At 39.0% G+C, this 11,993-nt stretch overlaps 1 protein-coding gene across 3 annotated transcripts in view; it reads right to left on the reverse strand.

Annotated features, from left to right (window-relative positions):
* Window positions 1-164: 164 nt before the first annotated feature.
* prlra (prolactin receptor a) overlaps window positions 165-11,993 on the reverse strand; it is a 14,465-nt gene continuing 2,636 nt past the window's right edge. The window contains exons 1-9 of one of the 3 annotated variants that reach the window (XM_035668123.1): window positions 11,748-11,834; window positions 8,024-8,114; window positions 7,646-7,778; window positions 5,656-5,825; window positions 4,079-4,245; window positions 3,746-3,887; window positions 3,383-3,479; window positions 2,742-2,811; window positions 165-2,631 (exon numbers count right to left, since the gene is read on the reverse strand). In XM_035668123.1, the coding sequence (XP_035524016.1) occupies window positions 1,609-2,631; window positions 2,742-2,811; window positions 3,383-3,479; window positions 3,746-3,887; window positions 4,079-4,245; window positions 5,656-5,825; window positions 7,646-7,778; window positions 8,024-8,093 (1,872 nt within the window). In that variant the 5' untranslated portion in view covers window positions 8,094-8,114; window positions 11,748-11,834 and the 3' untranslated portion in view covers window positions 165-1,608. Of the gene's footprint in view, window positions 2,632-2,741; window positions 2,812-3,382; window positions 3,480-3,745; window positions 3,888-4,078; window positions 4,246-5,655; window positions 5,826-7,645; window positions 7,779-8,023; window positions 8,115-11,747; window positions 11,835-11,993 lie in introns of those variants that run through there. The other 2 variants (XM_035668124.1, XM_035668122.1) reach the window with 2 other exon arrangements.

Here is an 11,993-nt window from a genome sequence, read left to right on the forward strand (position 1 = left end):
CGATTATAAACAAAGTGTGTGTCACGTGGCATAATAACGCGTATCTCTACCTGCATTAGTATTACGATGCATTCTTTGAAAAAAAAAAAAAACAAACAAAAAAAGACACAACAACTTCATTGACAGACAAATAGTTAAAACATCTCATTCATTCTTAGCATCTCTAGTTATTCATTAAAACAGAATAATACACAGCGGGTTTAATTCATAAGGCATGGGTAACACATTTTCAACTTTCTGTACCTTTTTCCCAGTGATATAATTTAAACCTGGAAGATAATTTCCTTTTTTACATGCACTATGATTTTTTTGATTGATTGATAATAACACACTAATAATAACAGGCATGTAATTATCAGTAAACTAGTTGACACAAAATAAAGATCAAAGAACATCCCATTACTGTATATTATGAATTTATTATAGGCATATTTTTTTAGATTTGATTGCTGTTTCAAATTTCATTTTGTATATGGGCGGCTGATTGTTTATAAAGCTATACATAGGTACATATGCATGCAAAACAAAAGAAATGGCAAAACACAGCAAATATCACTGTTAACAGATACAGAGTGACTTAAATAGTGTTGTACATGGCTCATCTATTTTCCCATCCCAAAGACATAACTCTTTGTAGGAACAACTTTAAAATCTTTAGTTTTCCACTTAACCAATCAAAGCAGTAATAAATATATGTCTATACAAATAAATGTATATACATAAAATAATCTCTGAATGACACAAAATCTCTCTCTCTCTATCTATATTCTATTTTTCCTCTGATCTGTAAAACATCCAGTCTCACTCCACCTACTTAATTCTCTGTCCCTTTTTCCCCCATAGAGCCTATTTTTAGTTGGTTTAAAGTGAAGAAATGATTTTTATTTCAGGTTACTTTCTGCATCATTCATTTGTTTTGGCGCGTTGTGTTTAGCGGCTCCTCTAATCATTTAGCAGAGGTGAAGGCAAGCAGTCATATCAGAATACTAAGGAAATCAGACATATGTTTATCTGATTTTCATACTGTGATCACAGCAGAATTGTGCATCCACAAGCACCTGAACAGAAACTGTCAAGATAATAATAATAATGATGATTTATTCATGATTTTTTATTTATTTAAAAAGGTAAAATCGAGTGTTTGTTTCACGCTGGCCAGCAGGACGGGCTTCCTGCACTTATGGCTTTTAGACGTAGTGTTCTACAGGGAGCAGAGAAAATACGGACATATAAAAATGGATTCATAATTTAACAGATGACGTTACACCAGTATACATCAGTATATTTCAATATAAAAGTTTATGACAGAGAAAAAGATGTGTGATCAATGACCAATGATCAAAGTACCATTTATACGACCAATAATATTTTGTATGAAGTTGATTGAAGATTTTTCATCAGATCAATTAATCAAATTGTCTTGGATTCTCACTGCAGTGAACAGATATCTTACATAATGAAATGAAATGAAATTCTGTAACAGCAAAAAATAAAGTCTCTGCAACTATTTTCGATGTAGTCACCCAGTGTTAGTGTTTTTTTGTCCCAGTCTTTTCCTAAAACAGGTCTTGCAATGTCTCAGACCTTCCAGTTGTGCCTATGGGTCACCTAGTAAGTGGGCGGTGTGCACATGGTGGCAGTGTCAACATAACCATTCACTCCCAGGACCATTTCGTCCTGGACCAGCATGGCTGTAGGCTTCTGTGTAGTGGTAACTGCGGACGACATGTAGCAGTTTTCTCTCACTCCATTCGTCTCCTGGTGCTCACAAGGACACCTGTCTTCTTCCATTATCTCTCTCTGAAGCAGCAGCTTGTTGTCACTGTCCACCCCCTTCACCTTGCTGTAGTCCTTCCCCTGCGGCATCTGGGGACTGCAATTGTTTTGGCCACAGCCTGACACAACGGGCTGGAGAAGCACTATATCCTCATTGACCCTCTGGACTTCCACGTACTCAGTGGGCCGGAGAAGGGGTGACTGCAGACAGGCAGGTGCCTCTTTGCGGCCGATGCTGGATATGTTGACATCACTGTGGGCCTGGAGTTGCTGGCGGGCCTGTGTCTGGGGATGGAGCAGATGAGGCTGCTTGTTGCTCAAACAGAACTCCCAGTAGCTCGGCCCGAGAGCCTCCTTGGTGCCGTGGCCAGGCTGGGTGAGGTAGGAGGATGTAGAGCTTGGGAGGAACAGGCTGTCGGAGAGGTAGTGCTGTTTGGCCATCTCAAGTGAGCTCTGTTCGTCCAGTGTGTTTGAGCTGTACTGGGGCAGCGGAGAAAACACAGAAGGCCACGTCTTCACCCTCCCACTGGACATGTCAGGACTAACCATGTCTTCTGCCTCCGTCCCCATTCTTTCCTGATCTGTGTGCCTCTCTTCCTCTTTTGCCTCTCCACACTTATCCATCAGCAGAGTGTGGCTATCGCAGCTGCCCCGGCCAGAGTCACTGTCAGATGTGGAGGACTCAGATTTGAGGCAACCATCATGTAGATCCTTGCTTTCCTCCAGCATCAGCTCCTGCTCTTCGGGAACATACACCTCTAAATACTCCACCAGCAAGTCCTCATAGTTAGATGATGTGGTTGGGGGGAAATCACACACCACCAGTGCACTGAAGATCTCCTCAGACTTGCCATTCTAGACACAAAGAGAGGAAAATTCAGCTGTAGTGTAGTATTTTATATTTTATATTTTCTGATTTAAATATGATTATTGGCACCAGATTGGGAGGGTTATTCCAGCTTTACCTTAAGAAGCTGCTTATCAAATCCTTTGATTTTAGGACCAGGGACTGGTGGCAGAATGCAATGCTTCAAACTTCACACATGAAAAAAAAGAAAATCGAGCAGCAGATGAAAATCAATAAATATGATAACATAATAAAATTCTTGTCTTCTTGTTGATAATAAGACTAACTATTAACTGTTTCCATTTTTTGAAAATCTTGAATTATCAAAAGCCCCCCAAAAAATATATAAAATAAAATAAACAACAATCAACATTTAACTATTCTGAGATGTTCTAAAACTTTGAAATCTTAAGTGAATATTTGAATGTATAATTATCCCCATTATTATGAATTGTAAATTCATAATTTTCCCAATGACAGTGAAGTTATAGTCAGACTTTTCTATTCCTTACTAATGACATGTCATTAAGAGAGTGAAATATGTCTGTGCTTAAAACAATAAAGGTAATGGGACAGTTGTGTCATAATTTCAAAGAAAATAGTCAAAATTAGTCAATCTAATGATTGAGTTGTGATCTTTAGGCAAGTGTGAAAACTGCAGCTGCTCTGGGCCTCTGCACATATAGCGTGTGCTTATAACAATAATAAAAAAAAAAGTAAACATTTGCCAAACAAATTGCACAAGGAATTCATGATCACCTGCGGCTGTTCATGTGTAGCAACCATGTGAGGATGAGGAAGATGAAGGCAGAAAAGACCGCAATAAGGATCCACACTGACTTCTCACGATGGAAATCTGTAAGACACAACATGACGACGTGAGTGCTTCAACACAGCACTCAACCGTGTACTGTCTTATTATCATTTTATTCCTGTGTTGATCAATATTATACAAAGCGTCATATTTAATAGACTGATATGAGAATGGTGATGATTTTGAATACTTCCCAAAACTATTCTTCTAATATATGCATTATATTTTATGGGGGAAAAAAGATATATATGTCATGTATGTACTGTCTTTGCTGTATACTGTAGATAAGTAATTGGTAGATGTCTTACAGTCAGGAACTTTGACGTAGGAAGTGGAACTCCATTCACTCCAAAAGCCATGATCGGGCTTACAGCGCACCTGAACAAGGTATGTACCACCTGACCTCAGGCTGAAAATGTTAAACATCTTCTGTTGGCCGGCATGGTGCATCTGTAAATACAACACACAATTCATACAACATGAGCAGTGAACAAAATAAGACAGAAATATCCTGTGGTGAAAATTTACCATCCTGTCAATATCTCCTAAGAGATCAGAAGTTAAAGTCAGCTGGGGGATCCGTTTTCTGTTCAATGACTACCACCATGTCATTCCCTTTGTATGAGTAACAGGTTACATACCTCCCAGTCCTTTTCCTGCTCCAACTTGACACGGATCTGGTAGACGAGAGTGATCCAACCGGAGCGGGTGTCAGCCTTATGTGGTGGTTCCCATGACACGCGGAGGAAGGGCCAGCTCTTGTCCTCCAATACAATCACTGTTACCCTCTCTGGAGGATTAGGCTTGACTGAAGAGGGACAGAGAAAATGTGAATGAGAAAAGGTGTGTGTGCGGTTGAGAGGCAGGTAGGGGAAAAACAAGTTTAAGTGGATGATAATGTTTATAACACAGTAACACAATAGGAGCCAACTGTGACTGTGCAAAACATCAGGCTAAACCACTGCGGGTTGCCAATACACAGTAGTGTGTGCCGATGTCTATTCTTCTAAGTAATAGTAAATCAATCTGCACCTCCAGCGGATGAGCACTGTCACTGCAGGAGTGACCTTCCAAATATTTGTAGCGGTTAAGATAAATGTTAATGTTTAGACTTTAAGTTCTTCTTGGAGACACATAGTTGACACTTGTAAGGTAAGAAAAAGATGTCATGAGCAAAGATACTGCTTAGCACTGATAACCAAATCCGGTCACACCAACTATTGGAGACAAGAGAAATATAAGCAGATAAGCAGCCTCAAAGGCAAGGTGACTATTTAAAATCTTTTAATTCTGTGGCTTTACACTCCCTTTTGGATATTTCATTAACAAAACAACATGCTTTTTTCCATACCTCATACAATATCTATATATTGTTACATAATATAAAGTTAGGTCTGCCCAGTATTAATATTTAATCAGATGTCAGATGAAAAGAAAAGGTTGGAATTATTGTAAATTCTTATTGCCAACAAATCCCATGAAAAGACCAAAACCAGCGTGTATTTATCTCGCAATACTTTTGAAACTTCCCTACTCTGTGGCTTTCATCCCAAAGCCCCATTTGTTCCCTACTTTTAAAACAGGTCAAAAATATATTTTTGTACGTAACAGCAGAGCACTGGAGATTTTAGAAAATTAAAGAGGAGAAAATAGTGCAGTTGTTTGGGACTATTTTCAGCCATGGATTAATACGTATTTGGTTCTCTAGTGAGCAGGCAGGATTGTGTTGTGTGTGTGTGATTGACTCCTAATAAATCTGTGTCCATTTTTAACAAGTCAGCAACAGTGTGGCATAGAGGAATAAGATGTATTAGTCTTTGGATACACAGACAATACTTGTACTAGTAGTAAGTTAATTGTAGCTCATTTTGTTCTCTTTACGGGATCTGTGGACAATAAAAAAAAGATATTTTAATTCACTTTCTCTTATATTTGGTTTGATCATAATCAACCATTATTCGGCAGGCTGAAAAAATACTGTTTTTAATTTCCCTGCTTTAAAATTGTGACCTTCAGTGCGCAGTCACAGCTTGAGGGGGGGTTAATACACTCAGAGAGCATTAGCCCCAGTGTAACCCAGTGTGCCATTGAGCAGCTGTGTGAGTGTGCATTAAAATACACCGTTTTTAATCCTCATGGGGAAATTTTGCCTTGAACATCACATTCACACACAAGAACACATACGACCCAAATAAAAAAAAAGCACACATTCCCTCACCAATGTAAACCACATCTATGTCCACAGGGTCGGAGAAGGTGCTTCCCAGCGCGTTGGTGGCCACCACAGTGATGTTGTAGTTTACCCAGATGGATGTGTCGTTCTTGTTAAAGAAGCAGGAGTTCTTTCCAGCTGTGTGGTAGTCGGGACACTCGTACACCGTCTCAGAGCTGCAAGAGAGGCAGGGGAACAGCATGTGATTGCATGTTTGTGTCTGCAACATTTTCGAACAGAACAGCATGTTCTCTTCATGCTACCTCAAACTGCATGTGAGACAGTAGAGACAAAATAAGACAAACAGGAAGCAAGGCTTATTGCAAGGTAGATGTGGCATGTTTTTTCTGAACTGTAGACAGAAATAGAAGAAGAGGCTCTCAGCATTAACTACAACAAAAGAGATCAGTGGACTACTGTGGACTGTTTTTCCTACTGCAGGTTTGCCTCGTCTCTAGGATGTATTGTTTTCAAGAGGGCATTGAAAATATCTCAGCTGACGTATTATGTATGAGCGCTTAGCCACCCAGTAGACCTGAGTGCTTTAATGAACACAACTGGGAGTGTTTATGTTTAGAAAGCAGGGGGGGTGTCTGTGTTACTGTAGCAGCAGCTGATGCTGATTGGTCGAAGGACCTGTTCAGCGTGAGGTAGATTTTGGAAACATGGTTCTGCATATTAGTGGTGAAACTTCTTGCTGTGTAGAACAACTGGCCATGGGGTATCTAGAACCTTCTCATGCCAATGGCAGGGGAAGACATCCTGCTGCTTTGGTGCTTTGACTCATGTTAGGCCTTTTTCACAGGAGCCATTTTGACATGAATCGGTAGGGTAATCACAGGGGTTACTAAGGACACTAATTAAGCCTCTGTTCCATTTAGCACAATAGCAGCACCTTGACTCTCAGAAAACAGAAAATCAATGCTGCATTTACATGGCAGACAGACAGCAGCTTCCTCACAGCACAGGAAAAACAAGCAAAAAGTTCAACAGAATGTGTTGCTTACAAAAACTGATATAAAATATATAAAATAAAATTATTTTGTGTATATTTCAAATCACTGACAAAAACACCACCCTTTTTAAAATACTTTTAAATCTGATCTAATGTGGTCTCTTTAACATATCATAATGTACTCGTCTTTATATGTGTCTCTTTTTTACTCATTGAATGTTTTGTATTTCTTCCTTTATTATATCTGTCACAGCTGTCTTCTGCGAGTCATTCAGAAAAAGGCTCTTTTTGTATTTTTTATGTATTATTATTATATTATTTATTGAGTATTAGCATGGCAGTGTCCAGATTGCCAGTGTTTTCTTTCTTGTGTGAGGGAGATATGTAACATCTGGTTTTAAATTCTGTCACAGAGGACGGCAAAAAGTATTTTAACTTTGGACGTTGCCTATATTCTCTGCCAGCCTCACCGAATTTTACTACCCTGCTCTTATCTATTAAAATGACATGTGATTTATATCTGCTCTGCCACTCTCACTTCCATTCTTGTTGACTACATGCAACCTTGCTAATACAGTGAATGAAACGTTAACAGAAATATTCCAGTCCTTCCTCTCCTTCTCTGCATCTGTGTCTGTTCCTAATCAACCTCGCACAATTTTAAAATCCATAGCCACTGGCCTGACCTGAGTCTCTGCAATCTTTATCCTCTTAGACCTGTCTGCTGCCCTCGGTGCTACGAAACCACCAGGTAGGACGCTCACTGACGACTGTGCTGACCTTGAGAATGTAAAGACGTCCAATAGTGTTTGTTGCAATTGCTGTACTGATGTTAATCTCTATATTCCTACCTCTCATGTACATTGATGCGACACCCTCATCTTCTGTTGACTTATACTGTAAATCAAACCAGCTCCTGTATCCTGCTAATAATCCATCTTTGTCACTTTTCTGTTCCTCAGTGTGAGCACCAATCATAATTAAACAAAATTACACAAAATAAGGTGAATGCGCTACTGCATGAAACTGGAAGCCACTCACGTTTCTTTGCGATAATACAGGGCGAAGGTGGTGGGCAGTCCCCCATCGGAGCCTGGCTCCCACCAGCAGGTGAAGGTCTCTTTTTCAGGGGAACGACACCTGGTGAGTGTGGGCTTTCCTGGCGGGCTGTTGCCTAAAGACAGACCGGCAAAAAGGGGAATGAACATTACACACTAAACAGTATGTATTATGTAACAAAAACAGACAAGAGATGTGAATTGTGAATAATAATATCCCACAATAATATCCACATATAAATAACACTTTTACTTACTTTTACGGCCTACCTAAAACTGATACCTCTCAGATGTCTTAAGCAATTACCAAAGACTTAAGAAGATGACTATGTTACAAGGCTGGCTACATCCAAACACTTACCGGTTCCCTTTGCATGTGGCGTGAAGACTAGCAGCAACAACAGCAGGATAACTTCCACGACTTTCTTCATTATGGCACCACAAAGCTTCTGCTGTCGGGTGGAGAAAGAAACAGACATGGGTGTGTAAGAGGGATATATCTGATCTGTGCTCTTGACAAATCACATGGCCTGCAATGTTTGATGATGTCCGCCTGCCAGCACAACTGTTCGTCTTGGTGTAAGTAACAACATGCCTGCATGACAAAGAAAGCTGAAGCTGAGATGTTTTCTTACTGTCAAAAGTGCAATATTAAAATGAATTTGAAGATAATTAGGAAGAGACAACGCAGTAAATGTATGAACAGTTTAGAATTAGTCAGCAATTACTGGATACATTACTGCTGAGGACAAGACAGATGTTTGACTTAAACTCCCCCTTCAGTCAGAAATCTGTTCTTCTTGTTCCTACTGTGCAGAATGATGTATCTGCAGATAATGATTTTAAAGGGAAATTATACCTTTTTTGTTGTTGCAGAAAATACACATCAGACATACATTATTGTTCCAAGCTGACTATTTCTACTGTGTATGTTGTAATACATGTCTGGAGGGAAACTTTGACTTATAGAACAGCCATGCCCTAAACAACCATGATACGTATAAAAAATTATACAAAATCTGACAACAGAATGGTAAACGTGATGAACTGAAAGAAAAAAAAGATCTTCTACAGAGAATGTATGCTGTTTAACTAAGGATTAAAAAACATCCACTCTGTGTCTGTCTACCTCCACCAGCTGCCATGTAACTGATTGCATAACCCGAGTTCAGGCTTTTGCCTCTACAACACAGACACACACAGCGGGGAGGCTGGTTTGCCTCGCTGCTGTTCGCATGACTTCTGCATTTCCCTAGCCATGTGCAGATGTTTGAGTTATTACTAGGCATGACCCTTCACCTCTGAACCCATGGAAGATAGAGGAGAAAAAGAGGAGGGGAGATGAGTTAAATAGATGGGACAGCTGATGTTGCTTCAGTGAAGAGTGCTGATTTTGAACTTCCCCTTACATTCTCTCTCACTTTCTTCCAGTTACCGGCCATGAATTGTTGCTGTCAGTTGAGGATTTGGCATATTGATTAGAGAGACCTCCTGACTTTAGTCTCTAGTCCATACTGGACAGATGCATGTTCACATTCTCAGAATGATCAACAAAAGTTCTTGAATGAAAAAGAATTGAGTCTAAATCTTATTAGGGTGTTATTATACACCTCCAAAGCATTAGAGTCTCAAAAAAACATTTTGCCAAACAAACAATAAGGGATGCAAAACACAATTTGATTCTAATTTGCATGCAATGAAAAAAAGGCCTGAAGGTACAGGCAACAGGAAATGGAATGTAAATAATGCTTTTACAAACAGAAGTTTGAAGTCAAAGACTATTATGTGACTGTATATCTTTATTTAAGGTAGTTACTACTAGCTCCCTGGCTTAAAGTTACTACTTTAATTACCACTCCCTCAGAAAAAAATTTAGCTTAAGAGGAAACTCTTTAATTTGTGTCTAAAAAACAGTCACATGCTTTTCTTCCTACACACTTTGGGTGAAAACAGAAAAATGAAATTGAGGAATGTATGTAGTATTTCTAAGAATTAAAGAACTCCTTTCAACTTGCAAAGACTACTCACTTACTGACTGCTTTTGAATTTCTGTCAAGTATTTTGTTGACTTGACAGCACATGCATTTCACAAGATGTAATCCTGGTGTGGCTGCCTAGACATGTGTTGTAATATTATGTCTAGTGATATGCTAACTTAAATTATATTTAAACCATATAATTCATTAAAAAAAACTCCTTGATATCCTTATTATCGTGAAGACTTTCAGCAAGTGAGAGTTATCAACTCTTCTTTATGGTGCCTTCATTTCAATAACGTCACCATGATCTGATAATTGGCATTAAGGTCAAGGCACTGGATTAGCCTCCTGCTGCATATAGCCTTCTTATGTAAGCAGTAGCCCAAACTGAATAAGCTGCTAAGCTGGGAAAGTGCAGGCTGGCAGTGCAAAGCTCTTCCCTCACAGATAATATTGGTTTAAATGTTAAATTTTAAGTATATTATATTGATTCTAAGCACATTTTCTATTTTAATACATCTTTTAATGCAAGTTTTACTTCAGGAGCACTTGCCCCCTTCTCTTATTTGTTAATTATACTGTTTATCCCTTCATATTTATGATTATGAAAGAAAATAAACTTTTTGATTTCTTTCTAGCCCACTGCTCCTCCATTACATAGGGTTAAATTAGCCAGCCAGGTCATCGTCAGGCTAAGATCTAAATTCACACTAGTGGCTATGAATCATTTACGATTCTTGTTCGTCAGTGGCCTCTCAATTTCAAAAGGTGAGGAAAGGACGTGTCAAATGACATGTTGAGGTAAAAATGTGAGCAGTAAAGCAAGATGATCCCTTTGGGCATGGTAGTACAACAGCCCAAAGGTGCTTCGCAAAGGTGTTGAATAAGGAATGCATCTTTCTTATACAGAGTCACAGAATTCTCAAGAGCACCGGCCAGATACAGCTGAGCACCACAGCAGAAGAGCTACAGCAGAGCCCGTTTCTAAGAACCTGGTTCGCTCTTCTGGAAGTGCACAAAGTACACAACACATCCTTAATGATTTACTGCACAGTCACGCATTTCAGTTTTACATTAACTTCATTTTTTACAAGCTAAAATCAAATGAGCTAATGGGGCTGTTTACATACTAAATCATACTTTATTTAAAGGTAGAAAATAACAATTCCCTTTCATGAGGGCACAAGTGCTACACTGCTGCCAGTATCGCATTTAAAAGCTTCAGTAAATAGACATGTAAACAGTGATAGTGTTTTCTGACCTTCAAGAACTGAGTGTACTGCGCTGTGTTTTCATTAAGTGGATCAACAGGTTTGACATGACACCGAGCTCATAGTTCCTTGAGTAAAAGTCACTAATCTGTCCTCTTAAAAATTATATAGAAAATATAAATACTATTTCGTACAATTTATAAATTTGGCCAAGACTTTCTGTGCGATTGGTAGGAAGAAATGTATAAAAGAGATTCTGGGAATCACTCACGTCACACTGCTTTCTTTGGAAAGCTTTGAACTGTACTCTTGCTCAGACTGGAACAGAAAAAACACTTCCAGGCACTGTAAAAACCAGTTTGAACACCCGCACCAACGCCTTTCTAGGAACTATTTTTTTGCCGTGATGTGGGTGATCAAATGCATAGGGCAACAGAAAACAAGATGTAGAACTTTTAGTTGCTGAGTAAATTTCAAGACAACGAAACTCCTCCCAAGTGAGATGAACACTTGCTTTTAATGACACCCATGGTCTTTCATTTATTGCCTCCCTCAGGACTAACTTTTAGTCATACAACTGGTGAAGCTGCACTGATTGAAATGTCAGTTCAATGACAACGCATATTTTAGTGTTTACTGCTTCAGTTAATATTTGTACACTTATTTAAAATTGATACTGTAGACTGACACAAGCTAGGAGTAGTATGATAACAATATAAAATCCCAGTTTAATACCAATCAATATGTTCAGATATATTTCTCTGACATACTTCATTTTTATAAATGTTATTTCACTTCATAAACATAGGTTAATGTATCACTCACTGTACAGGCAGGGTTCAAGATAAACAGAAACTAAGCTAAAAGTGTAACAGTGTAGAAATAGGTTACTTACACGCAACAACAGCTATGCGCAAGTGCCCACATACATGAACCACATACCGGGATAATCAGAGCACACCTTTTACATGACAGCTCTCACTCTTGACTGCATAGAGCGGAATGGGGTGTGGCTTCTTTTGGAGTGGCTGCTTTTTTTTTCTCAAAAGCCCTGAATATTTTGAGTTGAGAGTCATTTTCCCCCAGTCTCTCTGACTGTCCTAATAAATCAAAGGAGGGAAAGTTTAGATCACAATCTGGG

Source organism: Morone saxatilis, unplaced genomic scaffold (assembly GCF_004916995.1).
Source record: "Morone saxatilis isolate NCDOM2014 unplaced genomic scaffold, NCSU_SB_2.0 Contig21, whole genome shotgun sequence".
In the NCBI taxonomy this organism is placed as follows: Eukaryota; Metazoa; Chordata; class Actinopteri; family Moronidae; genus Morone; species Morone saxatilis.